The sequence below is a fragment of the Epinephelus lanceolatus genome, chromosome 23 (assembly GCF_041903045.1).
Source record: "Epinephelus lanceolatus isolate andai-2023 chromosome 23, ASM4190304v1, whole genome shotgun sequence".
Taxonomy (NCBI): domain Eukaryota; kingdom Metazoa; phylum Chordata; class Actinopteri; order Perciformes; family Serranidae; genus Epinephelus; species Epinephelus lanceolatus.
Genome location: NC_135756.1, coordinates 13,789,560 through 13,814,092, shown reverse-complemented (window position 1 = coordinate 13,814,092; position 24,533 = coordinate 13,789,560). Strand labels below are relative to the sequence as shown.

The window sequence follows — 24,533 nt, the reverse complement described above, 5'->3', positions numbered from 1 at the left end:
AGTTGGTGGAATACAGTAACATAATATTTGTGTTGATTTTCAGTGGCTTTCAGATCAGATGCAAATGTCACTGGAGGAATATAATTGAAGTTTGATACTCCTTTTGTGTTTTCGTTCAATATTTGTAAGAATTTAGTCATGCAGCTTCATGATAGCCTGTTTAAAGGGATAGCTCACCGCAGAATCAAAAATCAAAGAGTGCACCCAAGTTTAAAGGGTCAGGACATATTCTCACACTAGCCCCTTTTACACTGCCAGATTTTCGGCGAATGTTGGGCCGTTGTGCAGGCAAGCTGCGAGCGTTTTGACACATGGAGCCAGATTGGCGAGTTGATCCGAGGTGCCCAATTTTCCGCTGCGTAGGGGTAAACATATTGGCGGAATCTTTTTGGTTTAAAAAGAACGCAAATGGAGAGCCCATTAACATTCTCGAGTGTCCACTGCAAATCCACTACATACTGTATATACAGTCTATGGGCAAGACATGTGAGAGACGAGTCAAGAAATGCAATGTAGTCAATCAGAGGCAAAGTAGGTCAGATCTTGCAAAGAAAAGCCAATAGTAAAAGCAGCAAGCAGAATCAACTGAAGGACTAGTATGTGATGTCATGCAGAAGTGCTTCTCTCCTCTCTCGTCGGTCAAGTTACTTATCCTCAGTTTAATTATCCTTACTTTTATCCAGACCTCCGCAGAAAAAAAGTCCACCGCCCTTCAGAGCTTAACTTTTGTGGACGCCAGTCAGTCAGTCAGTAAATCAGCTTTGCTACTGAAAAACTATTTGATTCAGAAAGTCGTTACTTGTAGTGACGCTGCTTCCCAATACTAGGTTTGAGTTGCTGAGTGTTGAAGATTTGGCTGTATAGATGTCTGCCCTCTCTCAAATATAATGGAATTAGATGACACTCAGCTTGTGGTGCTCAAAGGACCAAAAAATCATATGAAAAACTATGCAATGTCTCTTTCCAGAAATCATGACCTGATTACCCAAGATAATCCACAGACCTTGTTGTGAGCAGTTTCATCATAGTTCCATTATATTGGAGAGAATGCAGACATCTCTACAGCCGATATCTCCAACACTCGGCAACTCTCCCCACAACAATGTAGATTGAAAAATGGGTAAAAGGACAGGTAAACAGGTAAAAGGAAAAATAGATTTCAATAGAGTTCAATACAAATGTTCCTAAATATTCCAAAACCTCTTTCCATTGAAAGATATGTAAAAATATTTTTGTAGTCAGTTCAGTATGTATATAACTATATTGTAACATGAATACTTCCAACATGGCTACTTGATATGATTTTGGGGTGAACTGTCCCTTTAAGCAGACCGGCCCATCTGCTCCCTACTCCCCATTTGCGACTGTGGCTTGCTCCTCTCTCCTTACACTCCTCTTTGTTTTTATCCCCTCCCATGCCTCCTCACTTCTGTCCCCATCCTCCAAATCTTATGTCTGGCCATGTGTGCGCCCTCGGCATGCCCCAAGCCTGGCATGACATGCTTTGACCTCAAGTTTGGGAGGATGGCGACAAGGGAGGAGGGTAGCCTGCTTTCAGACTCACTTGTGCACCATTGGCTGGGTGATGCAGATTGGTAGCCAGTATCCCTCCTCACTACTGGGTGAATATTTTTTTTTTTTGCCCCATTGCACTATTTGGCTGACACAGTTAAAAAAGCAAAAGACTTGGCTTGCTGTCGTTTGTGTGCAGGGAGAGGATGTTAAACAAAGGGCTGCCTTAGAAGATAAAATGATAAATGTTGCTTTTCAGAGATACAGTTTTGTCAAGAGCAGAAAGTAAACACCGCCTGAAATCATTTTTGAGCAGAATCTGTTGTGATACTGGCCATTTATAAATGGGTGCTTTGTGCTTGAGACGGATGCAATATGTGCGATGTTATCAAGTGTAAGCCGTGCGAGTTTGCTCTGTGCTTTCAATAGTTGAATATAATCAGCAATATTGGAGATTTTTTTTTAAGCCTGCAGCACTGCAGTTAGTCGAACACTGCATTACTGTGTCTGTGTGTTGTTCCAGTCTGACTGTCTGTCTGGTTTCCAAAATTAAAAACACAACACTGCTCAGATTGAATCACAGTGTAGCCCCTCACTCACTGCTTTAGCTCCCATTTTTTGTATTGCATCTTTATTAAAAGAATATATCACCCCCCAAATGGCCATTTGTATTTCAATAAATCACCCTGTGTTAAGTTAAGTTCAGGAAGAAAACTGTTTTTCTGGCTTGCCTCTGGTGAACAAACAATCCAAACAGAGAAAGTTCTTGATGAATTGAAGTCATGGGTGACCATGTTCAACAACAACAAAACTATATTAAAACATCAGTATACAAACTCTTGCACAACCCATGCAGTATAAAGTCTCATTTATCCAGTCATATGCTCAGTACCTCCCAAACAGCAGCCCTTTCTGACACTTACCTATGCTCTATTTAAAGCCATTGACTCCATTGACAAAACAGTAATTTTACTTCGCTGAACATGGGAGTTGCTCATCTACCACTGCCCCCATTGGTAGTTTGTGTATTGTGTGACTTTGGTGTTTTAAAGTGTTAGATCAAATCCTCGAAGTCACACAATAACAAACAAACTGCAGATTGAGGCAGAAGTAGACCAGCAGCTCTGGTGTTCAGCGAGGTAAAATTACAGTTTTAGTCAAAGGAGTCTGGCTTTGAAGAGAGCATCGATAAGTTTCATTTTTAGTTTAGGTCCCTGTTGGAAAGGGCTGTCTGTGTGGGAGGTACTGAGCATATGACTCGATAAATGAGACTGGCGTTGTCTGCAAGAGTTGTACGCAAATTTTTTTTAACACTATACCAGCCAATGATGAGATTTTCCATCATTTATGATAGAATGCTTCCCCACCATTGACGAGATATTCCTGTAATCCGTGTTTTCACTGATAGAACAACACTGCCATGTCCAAAAACAAAATAAGAAGAAGGAGAATCGGAAGATGTTGTTTGCAGAAATGTAGCAGCTTGTAAACGGCACGAAAATGCCGGTGGCGACGAAAAAGTTGACTGTTGCGCCAGCCATGGAGATGTTAATGGACTCAGATAATGATAATTCCTGTTTTGATCAACATTCTGAATCTGATTTGGACGAAGAAGCAAATGAGCTTGAAGGGGCGAAGCCGGATCAGGACAGTACGAAACAGGAGAGCAGAACACTGAACGATCACTGAACATTTTTTGCTATTATTTCTAAAATTCAAACTGAATTAAGGAAATGAGAAAAATACAAAAAATGTAAATGCGAAATTGATTTTATACATTGTTTGAGAAAAATGACATTCTTTGACAAAAAAGCATTTTTTCAGGTTTTTGTCTGAAATGGAAATAAGATAGATTAAAATGTTTTTTTTTTTAATGTATAAAATAGAAGGTCTCTTCTTTAGTTTTGTGTATATACGGTTTACATATTCATAGAACAAATTATTCTGTGGTTCTTGAAAGATTAGTGAATATGATCAAAAATACTGGCGGTGGCTGGCAACTTAAAAATACACTGGCGGGGAAAGTGTTGATACACTTTAGTTGTTGTTAAACAGGGCCCCCTGTGACTTTAATTCATGAAGAATTTTCTCTTCTTTTGGATTTTATTGTTCACCAGAGGCATACAAAACATACAAAAACAAACTTTTCCTAACAACTTGAACACAGCAGGGGTGAGTAATTGATACACAAATGATGTATGCATTTTGGGGGGCGGGGGGTGAAGTAGTCCCTCAGTGACTGCATAGTCAGCCGTCACAGCTGTCCCTGTGAATTTACCTGCAGTGCTCTGGCAGCAGCTAATCATGAACTGAGTGGCTGTTTGTTGTTATGGTACTCCAGGTAATTTCATTCTGCAATCCAGGATCTCTCCTGAGTCTATTGTGGGATCATTTCAAGTCACTTTAGTAATGACTTATTTGTGTTGTGGCGAATGGACAATAATGCTGTGAATGTGAGGTTATTAGATTAGATATATTAGATTTTGTATTGTAGTACTGTAACCAGCTACATCCTTTATGCTCCTGCATCAGGAAGTGTGTGCCTCCTCTCCCTCTCGCATTGTCTCCCTCTCTCCGCCCCGGCCCCTCTGCAGCCATTTAATGTTTATGCATGCACGGTTGAGTAATGTTGTTACGCATACAGTAGTAAATGTTGACTGTTTGTCTACGGCTCCCAGTGCGCCGCTTAATCAAAAAATAATGTCCACTCTGTCTGGGACACACACACACGCACACAGCAGCATGTTTCTCCCAAAATATAGGTTACACACAAAATAATTCTCAACCAGTTAAATGCAAAAATAAGGTCTAATACTGTACACTCCCCCCATCTCCAGCACCACACATCAGAAAGCATGACATGCTCCTGAGTCATGATTTCACCCTTGAAGTTCCAGAAGCTGCAAATGCTCCCAGCAGCAGCATCCACACATTTGCAGCCCCAGCCCCCTGCAGCCCTGCGACACTGTACAATCCAGCTAGCGTCATGCCTCTGCAATAGTCAAAGATGATTCCTGAGCTTTAGCTGGTAATTTGGAACGAAGGGAATTTACCCCAAATAGAACAGAACTCCCCCCGAGGACAGCGAGAGCAAACTGTTGTTATTGGGTCACGGTTGAGACACAGCAGTGACTCTCTCCTCTTTCTGTAACCTTCCTGCAACTGCATAATAACAGTTTAAGGATGGCGCGCACAGAGTTTGTCTTGTCTGAGTAATTTAAGGATGCTAATGTTGTCACTTTATCTCAGACTGGAGTTGAAGTCGGCTCCGTAGTTAAATAATTAGACTTGTCACGGTCTATGTTCTCGCATACTCATCAGTGGAACAGCCTTGTGTAGGTTTTGTTTGATTGGCAGCGGGGCACATTTCTTTTCAGCCGTCTGAACTGCACTTAACTGTCGGGGAATGCTTAATGTCCCTTTGAATAGCGCCGCAACTGATGTGGACCACTTTGTAGCTTGTAAACAAAGCGGTGCAGACCCGTTGTGAAATATTGGGCAGTTGCTACAATCAATTGGCACCATTGATTCCTATGGCTGCCTTTGTGTCCGTGTTTTTAGTTGTAACATTTCCTCTGTGTCTAATTTTTTTTGTTGTTGTTGTTTTCTGACTCTTTCCACTTCCTGTCTTCAACTACGCCTCGCTCCATTCCCCACAGACCTTCCCAAAGATGGAGGAGAAGAAGTACCTTTCGTCCTCCTTGTCTGCTTCTCCACTCCTTGTGGGTAATTGGCATAGACTGCTGACATTTACACTCTTTGCCCTCAGTGACATGGCTTCCTTTCCACCGTGAAAAAGCTTATTAGTTAAAATGATTTTTTCCTTTTTTAGTCTTTCCCTCTTCTCTCAGGTTCATTCTTTACTTTCTGCTGTTCAGAATTATCCTCTTGTTTTGGCCCGTGTATACAGTCAGGTCCATAATTATTTGGACAATGATAGAGTTGTCATCATTTTGGCTCTGTACACCACCACAATGGGTTTTAAATGAAACAATGAATACCTGCTTAAAGTGCAGACTCTCAGCTTTCATTTAAGGCTTTTTTCAAAAATGTAGTATGAACCGTGTAGGAATGACAACCATTTCTTCACACAGTCCCCCGACTTTAAGGGCTCATAAGTATTTGGACAAATTAACATAATCATCAATTAAACAGTCGGTTTTAATACTTGGTTGCAAATCCTTTGCAGTCAATGACTGCCTGAAGTGTTGGACACATAGGCATCATCAGATGCTGGGTTTCTTCCCTGGTGAAGCTCTACCAGCCCTTTACTGTAGCCGTCTGCACTTCCTGCTTGTGTTTTGGGTGTTTTGCCCTCAGTTTTGGCTTCAGCAAGAGAAACGCATGCTCAGTTGGATTCAGGTCAGATGATATGACTTGGCCATTACAGAACATTCCTTTTCTTTGTCTTAAAAATGTCTTTGGTCGCTTTTGCAGTATGCTTCAGGTCATTGTCCAACTGCACTGTGAAGCATCGTCCAATGAGTTTTGAAGCATTTGGTTGAATCTGAGCAGATAATGGTGCCCCAAACACTTCAGCTTTCATCCTGCTGCTCTTGTAAGCAGTCACATCATCAATAAATACAAGAGAACCAGTTCCACTGGCAGCCATACATGGCCATGACATAACAGTACCTCCACCATGCTTCACTGATGAGGTGGTGTGCTTTGGATCATGAGCAGTTCCTTCCCTTCTTCCTTCTCTTCTCTTCCCATCATTCTGGTAGTTGATCTTTGTTTTATCTGTCCATAGTATGCTGTTCCACAACTGTACAGGCTTTTTAGATGGTTTTTGACAAACTCTAATCTGGCCTTCCATTTTCAAGGCTAACCAATGGTTTACATCTTGTGATAAACCCTCTGTATTTATTCTAGTGAAGTCTTGTCTTGCTTACAAGAGCAGCAGGATGAAAGCTGAAGTGTTTGGGGCACCATTACCTGCTCAGATTCAACCAAATGCTTCAAAGCTCATTAGACGATGCTTCACAGTGCAGTTGGACAATGACCTGAAGCATACTGCAAAAGCAACCAAAGACATTTTTAAGACAAAGAAGTGGAATGTTCTGCAATGGCCAAGTCATATCATCTGACCTGAATCCAACTGAGCATGCGTTTCTCTTGCTGAAGCCAAAACTGAGGGCAAAACACCCAAAACACAAGCAGGAAGTGCAGACGGCTACAGTAAAGGGCTGGCAGAGCATCACCAGGGAAGAAACCCAGCATCTGATGATGCCTATGTGTCCAACACTTCAGGCAGTCATTGACTGCAAAGGATTTGCAACCAAGTATTAAAACTGACTGTTTAATTGATGATTATGTTAGTTTGTCCAAATACGTATGAGCCCTTAAAGTCGGGGGACTGTGTGAAGAAATGGTTGTAATTCCTACACGGTTCATACTACATTTTTGAAAAAAGCCTTAAATGAAAGCTGAGAGTCTGCACTTTAAGCAGGTATTCATTGTTTCATTAAAAACCCATTGTGGTGGTGTACAGAGCCAAAATGACGACAACTGTATCATTGTCCAAATAATTATGGACCTGACTGTATCAGAATCCCAACGGCTTCCAACAGGAAGAACTACCACCAGTAGGCTGTGTGTAAAATGATGCAAAGACACCGTCATTCGGCGTCTGGGAATTGGAAATAATGTATGACATTAAGAAAATATGGTCCAAAAAAAAAAAAAAAAAGGGATTTCACTCAAGCAGTGCCAGCTCGGTAAAAGTTATCCTCAGCCCCAGCAGCGGACGGCTAAGTCGGCAGCTCAGGCACAAAATGCAGGATTCCTGGCTGGCAGTGCTCCTAAAAGGCCCCATCATCCCACCGCAACTGACTTGGTAGGGATGAAAGACCCTGACAATAAGCCCCGGCTGACACAAAATGGAGGACATTGGCTCTTGGCTGAGCGGTGGGGGATTTCCGCTGGCCATGTGTGAGATTAACTCACCTCCGAGGTTCCATGCTGTGCTGACTCTGCTAGTGAAAGTGGAGAAGGATGAGAGCGAGGGAGTAAGAAAAGAAAGATAGAAAGCTATTAAACTCAAAGGTTATTACATTGCTGCCAAGGTTAAGGGAACTGGCTGGTAGATTTGGCAGTTTCCAGCGCTCCTCTACCAGGGCCAATCCAGCAGGCCTTCTGTGCTGTCGTGCTGAGACTTACTTCAAATATTAACAGTATTTTGGAAGGAAAAATGTTTGTTTCTAAAACATTGTTCAGTGTAGGAGTTCTTTGTTTGATGGTACCAATACCAGTACCCTTGAAGTGATACTGAGTACTGTATGTACCAGGGATGTGATTCATCCGCACCTGACAGGGCTGCATATATACCTACACATGTGTTCGTCTGCCATTTAATGCCAAATGAAGAAGACAAAAGCGTACCAGCATGAAAGAACAACATCACATGGATGAAAGCAACAAGTGCAGCTGCAGCAACAGGTTTGCTTAGACTCATCGAAAAGAAAATGGTGCCAGAGTATTTTGTTAATTCTTTGCAATGGGTGCATCTTGGATTTACACTCTGCTGCAAATGCCAACAGTGTGATGAGGCACTAAGCCTTTATTCTGCACTAAGAGTTGCATGCTGTGTTGGAGTGACATTTCTGGGGTGGTCCACATCAGGCTACGGCATAGGCTCTACATCGACGCATAAACCCACATAGACTAGTACTTTGTGTTCCAGGCGGATCATCAGGGGTTAATACAACTTGCACAGAAGAAGTTTTTATTAAAGGAGTGTATGTTTAAGTACATGGGATTTATAGTTTTGTTTTTGTTTTGCACCATGGTATCAAATTTGGTGTCAAGAATCTTATAATTTCTCTAATATTGGTTTTGACTTCAAATTTTTGATTTTGTGGCATTTGATACCTTTTTTTCCTACTTCATTCAATACCTATTTAATGAAGGAAAGCATTTAGTTGTATAAAATGCCCCCACCACTCATTTGGTGGCGTTTTGGCAGGCCAGCTCTGTTAAATACACTGCACTCGACTTACCAAGATGCAGACCATATGGGTTGTAGCTGCTGCAGCAGCAGGCCGATCATATGTTGCATTAAATTGTTGCGAGCAAAACCATTCAAATATTTTTTTTCTAGACCTGGGTCCAAAAAGGATCAAATTTAGGTATCGTTTGACTGGATAAGTTTGGTACTACTTCGTACTGCAGTATATCTGTTAATACTTCAAACGTATTGAGTACTGTTCCACCAGTGGATTTTGTCCCCACAAGATTTATTTCAAAGACTTTAAATGAGCCATAAGCACGTGCTCCAACATACCAACACACGCTCACACACTCTTTGCTCCCCATGTGTTCTCTCCCCATATCCATCAGCCCAGCTGTGTGCCACACCTGGCAGCTCCGAACAACTGGAGAGGCATTAAAAATGAATGAAAACCATTGAAGAGAAGAGGAAATGAGGAATTAATCCAAGCCTGTGTGTTCATTTGGAAGAGTGTTACTTCTGTTTGTATGACAGATAATGATGGCGCTCATAGAGGAGCGTGGGAGGGGCAGGGGTGGCGGGCATACTGGAATTGTCATTCATAGCCTCATTCCTCCTGTTAGCGACTGTCGTTTATTTTCCCACTGCGTCATTGTCATTTGCTGTATTCTTTTTTTTTTTCCCCGCCCCTACAAAAACGGCACCTGTCACTGTGCGTGCGTGCGTGCGTGCGTGCGTGCGTGCGTGCGTGCGTGCGTGCACGTCTCTACACACTGGGAGCGACACAAAACCTCATCCTCCTTTGAAAATGCAAATAGGTTCTATTTGTGGCCTGCTCCTGTCAGAGAGTGGGTGAACGTATTGAGGGAAGTTTTTGTGTGCAGCTGTGCGAGTGTGCGCGTGGCATGTGGCTACATCTGTGTGTGTGTGTGTGTGTGCACCATGTGTACGCACATAGTGTCAGCTCGCCTATCTGCTTAACACAACAAATATCTTTGCCTTGGCTGTTTGCATCTGCGTCCTTGGTAACTGTACTTTGATTTTTTTTTTTTTTGGTGCAGTGTGTCAGTATTGACAGCAGAAGTGTTAGTGGGACTGTGCGTCTGTGAAAATGCCACTGTTCATATTAAAATCATTCAGTTGAGAGTCCAGATCCTCACTATCACAGGGCTGACGTAGAGGGAGAAAAGGGAACAAACAAGCTGACTGTGTGCGAATCTGTGTGTCTGTGTTTACGTCTGTATGCATGAGCTGGGGGGCTGTTCTCGTGTGTGTGCATGTTTCTCGGAGGTCTGCATCTGCAGCGGATGTGTTAAGCCACGCAGCTTTGAGAGTGCAATGTGAATAATCTTTCTCTTTCTGTCTTCTCTCCCCACCCCTGCACTTCCTGACCCCTCTCTCCCATCGCTTCTCAGGAGAAAAACAAGGACAAAGACAAACGTTTCCGTCCGCTCTACGACATCCCCTACATGTTCGAGGCCCGTGAGTTCCTGAGGAAGAAGCTCATCGGTAAAAAGGTAAGAAGTGGTAACAGAAACTGAAAGCTCCCAATCATTTTCTGGCTCTGTGAATCAACTTGATTTGCCTTTAATCATCTTGTAATGAATTAAACAATAGCACTAAACAGGGATCCCCCCCAGTGGCTGTACATACACTCCAACACCCTCCTCCCCCCACCCACTGGTAGCCAAACACACATTTCGGAAGCCCTAAGCTAGGATATCTGTTTCTCTCCTCCTCTCAGTTTGAATAGCAAGTACTATCGGTAGATGCCCTGGGGCTTGGTATTGGCCGGGATGCACCCTTTAAACAAGCAGTGTTGATTTCCCCCTCTTGTGTCTATTGATCTACCGAGTCTGTACACCTAGGGGGCTCCTATGATTTACACACATCTGACCCAGCAGGACCTGGCACTGAGCGAGGGAGCGCTCGAGACACACGCCACCGCTTGAACATCTGCCTTTTTTGTCTTAAATTTGAATAGAGGAACTAGGAATTGAGGTTGGTTGTTTGAGGGGAAAAAAGAAACACAAAAGGTGATTAGATTTAAGGCTCATCGTTAGATACGTATAGGGACACACATGGAGTTTTTTGTCTGTACTCAGTGTTAAGATTTTCTGTATTTGTGCATGTTTACTGAAAGCTTACGGATACAGACAGAACCAACCAGTACCGCCGGAAATCATGGTGGCAGTGTAGCCGAAACAACTGTAGGACACGACAAAGACATGTTATAAGTGACGGGACAAATCAGTAATATAGTAAAAAGACTTCTCCATCCACATGTCATGATCTATTTAATGGCTTCACAGACCAGTGCCGTCCACATCCGCTCTTGCCTTGGCAGAATCCAAATGTCCACCCTATGGACTTGGGGACTGAGCCCTCGCGGATTTCAGTCGTATGTACAGTGACGGGTTCACTGTTTTCACGTAAACCCAGCTAGGGCCGAGACCTCAAGCCGCTGATAGACGGCCCTCAAGACTCTCTTTACTCGTCATGGAAACATTTGAGCGACGATAACAATCATTGTAACTGCTGTTGTATGTTGTCTGCTAGATAATAAGATACAAATCCCATGTAAAGGGTTGTTTTGCGACCGAACAAAATACATTTCTGTATAACACACAGACTGCAGACATTCAAATGCAGAGATGGTTGTAAATAAGGGCGGGGCTATGACTAAATAAATCGGGTAGGCCTCTTAGTTACATCAGAAGATCTTTTTTTGGTTGTTTTTCGGCCACTTTTCTAGCCTAGCTCCCAGGAACACACCCGTAAAGTCCGCGAGTCTGCAAGTGCGATGAAATCCAGACGTTTTACATTCAGCCATTGTTTGTTGTTGTTGTCAGAAACTTTTGACTCTGCCCTGTAGTGCCATCTTGTGGGTGTATCTATGCCGTGGGAAGTTGACGGTCACAACATTTGAAATGAACTAATCTATTTTCGTATGTAAAGGGAGTCTTAATGGGACATTAATGTTTGAAATGGGTTAGGTACACTTATAGCCATTTCCACCGAGCAGTCCATTTCAGTGCAGTTAGTTACACATTAGGGTGTTTTTTTTTGCGTTTCCATTGTCAAAAGTTGTGGATGGTATCAATGCAACTGTTCCATTCTGTCCCTTTCTTTTCGTTACCCCTCTGTTGAAATACCCAGCACACTGTAGTCCATTGATTGGTCAAGAGAGGCTTGACTCGGCTGTATTTCTTTCTTCCTGCCTGCAGCCCTCTCTCAAACAAAGCCTGTCTCCTTCTAATTAAAAGCCACACTTAGAGGAAAGAATACAAAACACTTAATGTCCTTCGTTGTGTCTGTTTACTGAATCATGTTTCCTGTGTTGTGTTAGATATGATGCGGTGACGTGGTTGACATAGCTATTGCTATCCAGTAACAACCCTGCTACATTTAGGAGTACTGTCTGCTGTAGAAACAGATCTAGGGTTTAGGTATATGTCCCTTTGAGCTACATACGGGTCCTAAGGTTACTTTACTCAAAGTGTTTGGTGGAAATTCAAATTATCATGTACAAGTACTGATCTGTAACCAGCTCTGTCCAGTTTGCCAACTTTGCCTTGCATTTCAAAACAAAGTTTTCAGCCACACAGTAGATTGTTTCAGTCCCCTCTGTAAATCAGTAAAATGACGCCTACATTGTTGTCATTGAATGTACAGTGGCAGTAATGGCACAGGGAGAGGAGGCGGCTGTTGCTCACAGGCACGCCTAGAGCTGTTGTCCACTGCCTGAGTTGAATGATGGTTTATGTTTTTCCAAATAGCTAACTCTTAACACTTGTCAGACTGAGAGGGGCCGCATTATAATGGGAACTGTGCCGGAGACAGATTGGAATCTTTCTTTGCAAAAACATGGAAATGCAGTTGAAAGGGCAGACTGATGGAAAACTTTGTCAAAATGGCGCATTTACGCACAGTCACAGTGACAAAATGACTTCCCGAGTCAGAAGTTATCTCATAAATTCAATATTGTTTTGCAGCTGACTTCCAAGCAACAGATTCCGGAGCTTATACCTCCACAAATCAATTCTCAGCGTGTTTTTTAAAATCTCAACTCGTGTTTTTCTGTTGAGCTGAGAATGTACCAAACAAATGCACAGATTTCAGGGGTCCAAACCGACAGCACCTAGACAATAGATGGAACAAACACTCCCATCTCACACACTTTTACAAGTGCGCGGAGTAAAAAGGAACAAAACATTTGCAGTACAGCCTGATAAACACAAAAACACGCACCCACTCAAAGCCAAAAAGCCAAGAGAGTTCCTTTTGGCATTCAGTACAGGAGTGAGATTCATATCCCTGTCCCAGCCTCTCATCACAGTCATTTTAATCATCCTCATTAATGTTTTTTTAATGACAGAAAATTCAGCTGTGAGCTGGCTTTTGACGAGTGAAGCGAGAATAATGATTCTGCTGTTTATTTGTGGCGTTTGTGTTGGGGGGATAATGAGTGTGCACGTGGTGGGGATAGGGTGACTATAGCCTTGTCAAGGTGTAAAAATACTCTGCAAAGTATGCCATTAGCATGAGGATAAAATGTGTGTGCAGCTCAGGAGTGTAAACGACCAGATTGGCCTTGTTTGTAGAAATGGATGTCCGCGTTAAAATACGGTGGCTTGTGTGTGTCTATGTGGTGTGCATGCATGTAAATAAAGTCATAATACATCTACATGGGCATTTAGAGCCAGAAACAACATGCATGCAAACCCACACCGGTCTACTGTGGCTATTAGCTGTTCATTCCTGCTGGCACTGATGGCATGCACCTCAAAGAGAGGGAACAATAAAAATGGAATAAAATAACTCAGTACATAATAACAATGCAGGCACTATGACGTTCAGCATGTCTACTCCCTACCTTAACATGGTTTATGTGTTAAAATTGCCGGCACACACGCACAGGAACGAACACAGAACACAGAAACGTCGCTGAGATCAGTCCGTGCAGTTTTTATACCCGGTTTGATTTCACAGTATTGCTTGTTTAGACTCTAGGGTGTTTCAAAAGTCAGCTCAGCTAAAATGTTCCTTTCTAAGACTCAGGCAAATTGTTGTTTGTGGTGTTTATCGGAGAGGAAAGTATGCATGATTGTGTATGTGTCAAAAGGAGTTAGTGTTGTAAGGGTAATAAAAGCATGCATGTTTTTTTTTAGTTTTTTTGTTTTTTTTTTAACCAGTGTGAGTCAGTAGCTCTGTTTACAATCTGTATTTAAATGCGTCCTGGATGATTCAATGACATGTGGACGGCTCTAAACGCAGGTGGGAGTGCAACTCCTTGAGATTTGAAGATGACTAAGGTCACATTTGAAGGTGGTGGTCATCTGGGAACTGTTTGTCCTCAGGGGGGAAAGAACAGAAGTCACAGTTCAGTTCATACCAGGTTTAGGAGTCAGTGCGAGTCGGTGCAAGTTTAGCACAGCAGAAAAAGAACAACATAAGGAAATGTTTCTTTTTATTTATTTATTTTGCGCAGAAAGTACTGCAAGTGTCAAAAACAGACAACATTGTCATGATGTGGACTGAGGTAACGTTTTGCCCACTGACAACTTTGTGAAACAATTTTCATCATAAAAATTAGGAACATTTCAAACACTTCTGTATTCCACTGTATGAACATTATCCAAAAGGCAGCTGAAAAACGTTGCTTGTGATATGAAATTGAGGATACCAAAATGAATAGAATAATAAAAAATAAAACGTCTACATTAGTAGGAGCATTTAATTTCGTTCTGCCTTGGCACCCAAACATTTATCATCCCGTTGTTCGGCACATCTGGTTGATGCTATGGAATGTGCATTAGCATGTTAGATGTTTCCATTCACGGACCCAACAACTAGGCCTGTCTCGATAATTATGGGTGGACTTGATCTCAGTGTTTTTGCTGACCTCGATATTGCTCGTTTTGTTTACATGCATGTTTGTTTATGTATGAATGTCACGAACATTTTAGCCAACATGATAGCTAGCATAAACAGCAGGGTTTTCCGTCTACTATCAGACATTGGCACAGCGCTCCTGCCTACTAATGCAAGTAAGAAGAAAAATAAAACGACACATCAAGGATGACTCCGTGTAGCTTACCGGTAGCCTGCAGCTGCATTTTTAAGGTGGAAGAGACAGTCATGATAGTCGTTATTTGCCAACCTCAGGTAACGAGCCAAAAAAATCAGTTGTTTGTAGTTTTACCCTCCAACAATGTCATGGATTATAGAGGTAACTATTATGTTCCAGGAGCTTTGCTGAGTTGGTCTATTAGTCCTAAGAGGCATCTTGGTTTTGTTTGTTGGCCAAATTTTGTTTAGTCTCAAACTGAGTGATTTTGGGCAACCTCTACAAAGGTGCTATAGATTTATAGATACTTTCTTGTATATATTACAGGTATTTCTTATTGTTCATATTCCAATTCCAGTGTGTGAATATTCTTAAGAATTAAAAGTTCATTATCACACCGTTAATTATCATGAAATCTGTGGCATAAAATAGTTTCAAAATGACAATTTCGTTTATTGTAATTATTTTTGGGACAAGCTTTCTCCAACAAAAGTAGTTATCATTACAGGCCTACCTTCAACGGTGAAGCAACACCAATACACTGTTCTTGTACACTTGCTCTCAGTTGCTGTTGTACCTGCGGGCAGGTCTTCCAGCTCCGCTGTTTCATTTATGCTTGCCACATTGTGACTGCCATGCATGCCAATCCATTCGTTGGTATTAATCCCAGCATCTGTTGCTAATGGCATACAGCTAAAAGTTTTCAGGTGGTGCTACATGCACCAAACTGTGACCCCAGTACTGTGACAGTGTGTTACTAATCCACATGCACAGTGGTGTGATTTCACATGGAACCTTATCAGTGTTGTTATATCTGAAGAGCAAACAAACCCCCAAAGTACCGTCCGCGAACTCTGTTATCCAGAGGCTTTGTTTTTAATCTTGACACGGCTTTCCTCTTTAGATCTCCTTAGATGTGGCATCATACTTTCATTCTCCATCACTCGGCTACATTTATATGTAGAGTATATGCCACTGTATTTCTGTACATTTTATTAGTATTGAAGTTGGGTCTCCCGAGGGTGTGCTTAAAGGCTCTCAGAAGTGAGTTAGGTTTAAGTGGAGAGCTCGTGCCCATTTGACGGCAGTACAGCCTCCTCCTTCCTCAATGTGTAAAATCAATAACGGAAGAGCTTTGGAACGTTGCTTCCCTCCCATTCCTTTATTGTTTCTAAGACATAAGGCTAAAGCTCTGAATTAAACCCTCTGTCACAGTGTATCATGCTTTTAAAAAAAATAATTAGAGGCCCTAAAATACAGCAGGTTTCTGAAGGTACAAGTACACCCTTCAGCTGCCTCGCCAGCAAGGAAGAATTATTTTGGATGGAATGATTACAGGCTCTCTATGGGTGGATGTTTATTTGCGAGTACAATACTTAACCCTCAAGGTTTTAATGTGAATCTGTGCTACCTTGGCCTACTTGAGTTGTCAAGTTGGATGCAGGTAGGTACACAAGAGTACAGATGCATGTTGCACTCCAACAAGGAGAGGAGTTTAGTCGACCCACTTACTGTCATCCTGTCTCTGAACACTAAGCTCTATAGAGACAGATTTGGAGCAGTAAGCATTAGTAGAAGACTCTAAGACCACTGCTTTCCTTGAAATTCTGCTCCAGAGAGCTCCTCTTTTTATCCTTTTTTTCTCCCTTTCCGACACAAACCGAGACAAAAGATTTTACCTCAACAGTGGGGTAATTGGGCTTTGACCGGGTGGATTTAAAAGGGAATACTCAGTCTGGTCCGGGCCTTGCCTGAAAGAGAAGAAGGGGAAGAGGACTTGGGGCGCATACAGAGGTGTGACTGCAGATCCAATGTCAGATCACAAAAGGTGTAACTTGGCGTCATTAAGCTCAAACTGGACTTGACCAAAGCTAATCGTGCTGTCCAGTCACAAGGTTGAGTTATCAGATTGACCCAAAGGTATTCTCCCTGACAGCATTTCATTTCAAAGCTCAGAGACCGCAAGAGTGCAATGCATTGCATGAATTGGGAAACAAGCAGATTTTCCCCTGACTAAACCTTCCAGGACGTGACTAAGCATTAACTACGAGTCTCAGTGTGCTGAGCAAAAGCTCAAAGCCCTAATGCCACTGCTCCGCTTTAGGGGAATAAAGCTACATTAAATGCTTTTTTTTCTATTAAACCCCCCATTCCTCATCTCTATAAGGAGAGTATGGTGCTTTTGATCTTTTATAAAGCATATCTAATATCCATATTCAAAAGACTGCCTCTTTTTTCTTTTTGCCAAGCAGAGTCTATATTTGATAGCTCTCAAAGGCTGAAAGAAATTGGTGCAATACCTGGTCTGGTCTTTGAAAGAGGACTTTACAGCAGGTGGTGATGAAATCTTGTCTTGTTCACAGCAGCAACTCCAACAACCATTAGGGATGGGAATGTCTAGGCACCTGATCCAATTTGATTACAATTCAGAGGGCTGCAATGTGATTATAAAACAGTTATCAATGCATCTTGATGCATCAAAACTTTTGATTTCTAAGCATGATTTATTTTTCTCACTTTGTGACTACTTGCTACTTTTAAAACAAAGCTTATTTGTAATGATCCATAATACACAAATAGATGAATTACTGTGATACAGTTCAGGGTGGCTCCCTGAAAGTTGGAGATTTGAAACATCAGTCTGAGACCCCTCAGTCAAGTGAGATTCTTCAAGTTCAGTTAAGGCATAAAGCTTGTTTACTGTTCTGAATTTATTCTTTTTGTAAAATAATTCCATACTAGCTGAAATTTAGCCTGGAAATCCAGAGTCTGGCCCTCACCAATACACCCTTCCTACCCAAGGGGCGGCACTGACTAAGGCATCTCAGATGCTGCTGCACGCAATTGGATAGCACGATGGCCAATCGGAGCAAAAAACAAAGTGATGTATTTATTGCACTAAGCCCCATTTGTTTGCTGAACAGTGGGGCTAACTGATATATTATGCTTTTGCCGTATCCTGTCTACAAAACAGCAAAAATGCCCTTCCTGGAAACGAAGGCGTCTAGGGCAGTCTTCTGTTCCTCTCTTAAGGAAAAAGATAGGTGTAGTTGGCTTAGCGTTTCTTCCAAAGCTAAACTGAATGGACACGGTCCTTCGGCAGCTGCCATCTTGGCTGTTTACTTTTCGACTCCTACGGTGCAGTGCCGCCTTCATCATGTTAGGCCTGCCCAGAGCCTGCCTCTGTCAGACTGATCTGGTTGGTCCAATGGTGATTAACCGGGCTCTGCTCGTCGGGGCCAGATACCCGTGCAGAGCAAATTCGAATTTGCTAGGGGTGGGGAATCTGGATTTCCAGGTTAGCAGAAATTGGTATTGTAACCGTAATCTCCCTAATCGAATCAATATCTAATCGGGACCTTGTGAATCCAAATCGAAATGATTCAGGAAATCAGTGGCGATACCCAGCCCTAGTGGAAGATTCATACTGAACAGCCAAATCTGATTCAACCGACAGAATTCTCAGTCAGGTACTGCCTTAATCCAGTGTGGCTCATGTTCAGGTCCGTTTTCCCTCCATAGAAGCCAAAATGCTTCCATACCCAAGCTGTTAAACCAGAGCACCCAGTCGAATTGTACCCATCTGCTTTTGCCAACACTCACCCATTGTGGGATATTTATGCCGGCGAAATGTCCAGTGATTGTTTACTGTAATATTTCACCGGAAATAGTATGCAATTTACGTACTATTGGTTTCATACTAAGGTTTTGGACATTTTAAAAAATCTCACATTGGCTACTGTTATTGTTACTGTAATTAATCCGATAGCACCTTGCAGCCTCCTGCCTGTATGAGAGTAACACAATGAGGGGGATGCAGAGTGCCCTGCTGTGTTATGTCTCAAGCTGTGTACTGTTAGGTCTGGGGAAAGCGGAGACGCCAAGTGTTTGTTTGTTAATGTTACCGCTCTGTTAACATTAGTCTCTGGTAGATGGTGTAGAAAGTATTCAAAATATGCCCCACGTGCGTCTTGCAAATGTAGTTATTTCGATGTTAAAGTAAAACATGCTTAGTCTAGCATGTCTGTGCTGTTGATTGTCCAGGTGCTGCATTGGTCTTGCAGTTGCGACGTAAGATCCTAAAAAGTTAATCATCGCCTGGGGTAATTAAAACGATAGATAGGATTTTGTTTTGACATTAGGTTGATAAGTGGGGCTATCACAGAGTAAGTCAGTCTACCTGATGGGATAAAAGGGAACCATCCCTTCAAGGTTAGCTAAAGGTGCACTGAGGCATTTTCCTTTTTCTCCGTTCTCTCTGTCACTCTACGTCTGTCTGTCTGTCTGTCTCCCCCTCTGTCTCATATATATCCCCACCCCCATTGAAATGGCAGTGCTTGCATGGTGACATAATCCCAAAAAGCTCGATTTGGCTAACTTTATAAGTAGTGCTTCTTGTGCGCCTGGGTCTCAGCCTCAGCAGAAAAAAAAAGTGCAGTGGAAATGTTGCATTAAGCCACTTATCAGGGTTGAGCACATTCGGATAATCCTGCGTGCTCAAAGTGGCTCCTGTTATGCAGCTGCTTGTGTAGTACTGTTAGCGCCAGAGTTTTCCCCTCTTATTGGTGTGCATGTGAGTGTGTGCATGCACTGAGAACGCCGTGTGTGCGACTCCGGATTTGATGATGTGTGTATTTGTGAGAGTGAGACTTTCTCGAAGGGGGCGGGGGCTTCAGGTGTGTGTGTGTGTGTGTGTGTGTGTGTGTGTGTGTGTGTGTGTGTGTTCAAGGAGATGCAAAGCGTCGTAGACCTGGGCGTCACCAGGTCTCATGGCTGAAAATCCAGATGGGGGCTCCCTTGTGTTCCTCCTCTCCTCTTTTCTTCTTGTGCTGCCCCTGCCTTAGGTCTTTCCTTCCAGCACAGCTCTCTTAATTGAACAATAGCCGGCTGCAATTACAGCCTGCTAAATACACAGCACCAACTTAAGCACCTCTGTTTCACTTTCTTGCCTTTCTTTGCCTCTTCAAGGCTTTAAGATGTCCCCAGATCATTTTATTTGAACCCACTGTGATTGGCTATTATCCGGTGTGCAGTGTGTGAGGCTGCTGCAACACCTGTGTGTATGCCTGCATGTCTAATGTCCCGTTTTCACTGCTTCACTCTTTGATAAGGCCACTTGAACTGTGATCATATACACTGAGAACCTAAAACCTCCTACACTTCACTAATATAAACAGCCTTGTATTCCTGTCTGGAAAGCCACTCATGCTGAGCCCAAGCGGGGCTATGATTACGGTTGCGCACGATACGGCACGGCAGAAGTGTCTGCACCTTATTACGAGTCACCATAATTTGTCCGTGAAGGTCTTGTCAATTAAGGTCCCATCAAATGAAACTCATTTCAGCGAACAGGGGTGTTGTGTTGCTTTAGGAAAAAAGATCTGCTTAATATTAGTTGTAACTTCTGCTTGCATACTTTTTGGTATGTGCAAAAAACACCAACAGACACTTTTTTTTATTCTTCATACACACCAAATCCCATTATACGTACAAACATGGCTCCTTTGGCAGAGTAAACCGAGTCTCCCCATGCCGCTTGTCACCTCAGCAGAACAAAAAACATTTCGTCTCACACTTGTCCTGCTGTCCTTGTCCTTATCACTCCCCCACTTTCTAATCCACCCACTGCCTCTCCCCCTCCGTCTCACTCTCCTCTGGGGGGGGTTCTTATAGATAGCTCTGCCTTATCGGGAGATCGGTTAGATGGCCCGTGGAGAATGGGCCTGGAACTCCTCTAATCTAACATTGCTTGGTCAAAGTTTATAATCTGTCATCACCTCGCTTAATGGGGAACCACTGGATTCACAGTTTATGGCATCAGGCATTATATTCTGCTTGTGTGTTTCAATCTGCTTCTCAAATCTCTTTTTTGTGTTCTCATTTTCCTGTTTAATTTCATCTCATTTTATCCTCTCGCCAGCTTGAATTCTTTCTGTTTTTCATTGCTTTCTTTGTCCCCTTAGTCTTCAATTACCCGGCCGGCAATGCCTAGCCATTAAACACAAATGTAACCAACAACAACGCAAATGTTTTCTCCCCCTTTCACTTGAATGGCTTAACTTTTCAGTGAAGCTGAATAGAAGTGAAACTCTGTTATGTTTGAGCCACGAGGAAATGAAGTGCTTTGGATGTGGGAGTGAGGATAAAATCATTTCCTTCAAGACAATAAGAACGGGTTCTTTGCATGGTTACAAAATAAATGAAATTGGGGGTGTTTTTAAAAGCGAGGATATTGCATTATATTCTACGGCTGAGAGGACCGCAAACCAATTCTGTCGCTGATAATATGACAGTAAGTCAGGATATGAGTGCTATTAATGTACATTACGGTGCACGGGGGTGTTTATTTTTGAACTGGTGATAAAACCGGGATAAAGTTGTCTCATAAAGGTTAAATAAAATTTGCCAATCATAACGTAGCATTGGGCCGGCTCAGACCAGGGTCCGACACCAACACAGCTGTGCTCCATTGACTCTAATGTAATCGTTTCAGATTTCCTTCATTTTCAGGCTGGTTGTGTGGATTTGGAGCTAAATGTTGTGTCTGGGGCACGTCATGTATTAATGATACTCGTTACCTGGAGAGGTTGGACAAAGATATACGTTTCTACCCTGTTCCAAAACCAAAATCAGACCCTGAAAAGTGTAGGGTTAGCTAGCTAGCTACTGAAGATATAGCCTACTGAATGTATACACATGCTGCTTTTGCTTTTTAATGATTAAAACAGTGAAACAAAGGCTGACCCTGCTGTACAGGAACCAGTGAAGGGAAGCAGGGAAACTTTGCTGATATTCAACCAGCTGTGTGTCATCACAGTGTGTGCAGATGAACGTTGATTTGAAGCCAAACACCTTTCATCTGCACACACTGCGATGCCACACAGCTGGTTCAATATCAGCAGAGTTTCCCTTTATATTCATTGTCTTCTGTGGTGATCAGCAGTGATGTGGTGGTTCACTTTTACACTGTGATCTGTAGCCTATAGTTCGGCTTTAGCTTCTAACTATCTTTGTCTTTTTAACCTGTTGTTGCTGCTGAGTCAGTTTGACGTCCTGGATATATCCTTTAAACACAAACTGTAGACCCCTCTGTCTGCTTCTCGCTGGAATCACTCTTTCATTTTTCCAAACATATAATATTTCTTCAGGGAGTGCAGTTAGTTACATTGTGGGCTCCATGCTTACTCTGACACTTGTTGGACCATCACAAAGGGGCGGGGCTTAGCGAGAGGTCATTTAAGGATTGCTGGATTTGCATTACAGCGTTACCCACTGAGAAAAGTAACTCTTAATAGTTTTTTTTTTTGCATTACCTCCTGTAGCCCACCTCCTGTAGTTTCAGCTGTCAGATGTGTAAAACTTCACTACCTTTGTACGTATCGAATATGTGAACAAAACAAGGTCACTAAAGGAAAGAAAATATTCTCACCTATTTTCCCTATTAAATAGAAAAATAAACCACACACCAATCTTAAATGTGTCTCTTTCACCAAACAAGGACCAGTATTAGCTCAGGGTGTGAACCACAGGGAGCCGAGAAGATCTTGGCTCCTTTAAATAGGACATGAGCTTCCCTGAAAACATGATTTGTGAAATCCTGGGGGGGTCTCTGAAATACTGACAATATGCTGTTTTTGCCATGGATTTCTATTTTTTTGTATCTTCATCATCATGGATTATGCGTAAAAATTAGACTAGTGTTAATGTATGATTCATGCATGACAGTGATTCATCACTAATTCAATTTGACAAAGGTACCGCCATGCATGCTGTTCTTGCCGTCACCATGGAAGTATGGTGGCGCAATGTCATGAACTTCACACTTTAACAAGGAGATTAGAGAAAAACAAACTTTTTTCGCCCCACCTTATTTTTTCATTTTTCTGTTTTGTACGCAGCATACAGATATGTCAAAATGAGAAGCTTGAAGAATCAATGCTCATAATATTTGTGTGTATATAGGCTGTTATGCTGTTTGGCCTATCTGTGTCTTCTGGCATTAAACTATGTGATATATTCCATCACTCTGCTGAGTGTACTGACCCCTGCTGAAGTTGGCCATATTGTATCTGCTGTGATGTTTGGTTTTGATACTTGTATGGAGGTTCGACGTAATTAACTGATTTTATATGTCAGAAGTGTTGACAGAAAGCCAGAAGGCCTGCATGTTTGCAGCTATCAATGTTTCTTTGCAATAAGTCCCAACAACACTAAACCCCTGCGCTAAGGACTAAATGCGCAAACCCACTGTTTTTAAATATTCCATCCCTGCACATGTGAAAGAGTACTGTTTGCGGTGGAAACCCCAGGGTCTAGGTAACATGTCTTGTTCTGCCATTTCCTTCTTTTTGGCGCCCTCTTTGGCAGAACAGGAAGTCACATTGACAGGAAGTCCTACCAAAAGGAAGTCCTACCCACAGGAAGTTGTAAAGCCTAGGTAGGCCTCAGGCCTCAGTGGGTCCGTCCCAAATCTCTTATTTTTATAGTGCTACTGCTAGCTCTTCGCTTGAACCGGAAGTCGTTCGAGGTCCGCCATCTTCTAGGCCGTCCCAAGTCTCTTATTTGTGCAGCAAGGAGCTAGAGCTAGGAGCTGGCAGCAAGCTTTAAGCAGCTACAAGCTAGGATGGTCGAGAGCTTCGTATCCGGAAGAGTTTTTCAGCTGAACGCCATGACGTATAAATACCCGCCCTCTACATCTGGCACATTTGAACGAGATGGCAGAGAAACAGTACAAGAGAAAGTGCCCGTTACATGCATTCTTTGCAATGAATCGCTGTAATTCACGTACCTACTTCCAAGAGTAATGATATTTCATCACAGTGACAGTGGAATAGCAGGGCTACAGACCGTTCTGTAATTGCACAAACTTCGACAAATGACTCATAACAGTGGTAATTCATGCAAAAATGTGTGACCAGAGTCATGACGGCGGGGGGGTGGGGGGTACTGTTTTGGTCAGCGAATATAATGAGACTTGGGATGTACCCATAGTAACGCCAGGCGCTGGCTGCTTTACGGAGCAGATCCAGCGGTGCCGCCATCATCAGGAATGGACGTCGCTTCACGTGACGCTTCAGTGGAAAGGATGTCTCATGTCTCTTAAACCGACAATGCTCGCTCAACGCTCCTAGCGCTAGCTCCTTGCATTTTTTCCTAGGTGGGAGGGGCTAAACAGCTAGTAAAGTCGGCTAGGTAAGATAACTAGCAGTAATTTAAGAGACTTGGGACGGACCCAGTATCATACCATTCCAGCCATCAGAGGGTTGTCTGCTGCGATCTTTTGTTTTGCCTCAGAAAGCATTGACTGTAAGAGGTCATTGTTAGAGGAAGTGGATTTCAAATTTGTTTGTAACCATGTGTTAAAGTCAGCAATGTTGATTTGTCACTGTTAAGCATTTAGCCCTCATGCTGTGAACCACTTAATATATATTGTGACAATAATCCTCTTGTGGTGTCTCTTGGTTTCCTTTTTGGTTTATTCTCTAAATTGTCTCAACTATGATTTCAAAATGCTAACAGCGATAATGCTAAAGATGCTAATGCTAACACTTCTAATGCTAAGGATGCTAATGTTAACACTGTTTATGTTAACCAAGCTAATGCTAGCAATTTTCATGCTAATTATGCTAATGCTAATTATGCTCAGTTTCACTTTGTGTTCACAAAGTTGAGTCGGCAATAATTAAAGGAGCTTGAATGCTACATCCTGACTCTGATGTCTCTGTTGCTGTCTTCTAATGAATTAGCCAAATGGCCATGGCAAACAGTTCAGTGTCCTGTCTATTGATTCTGTTTCTATGGGTGCAGTCTACCATGGTCTCCAGTAACCATAATCCATCTCCTGGTATCCTTTTTTATTGTCCGTCTGCTCTTGAAAAGCACACAGCTGAACAATACATTACAACACATCCACTCTGCTTCAACAGAAGCCTCTTCTCTTCCCTCACTCACGTCACCATGTTCTCATCCTGTCCATTTAATGACAAGCCCACGTTGTTC

At 42.5% G+C, this 24,533-nt stretch overlaps 1 protein-coding gene across 1 annotated transcript in view; it reads left to right on the top strand.

Annotated features, from left to right (window-relative positions):
- Positions 1–24,533, top strand: part of snd1 (staphylococcal nuclease and tudor domain containing 1) — a 272,528-nt gene that overhangs the window by 40,807 nt on the left and 207,188 nt on the right. Inside the window, exon 11 of the mRNA XM_033614910.2 lies at positions 9,880–9,981. Within this exon, the coding sequence (XP_033470801.1) occupies positions 9,880–9,981 (102 nt within the window). The remainder of the gene's footprint in view (positions 1–9,879; positions 9,982–24,533) is intronic.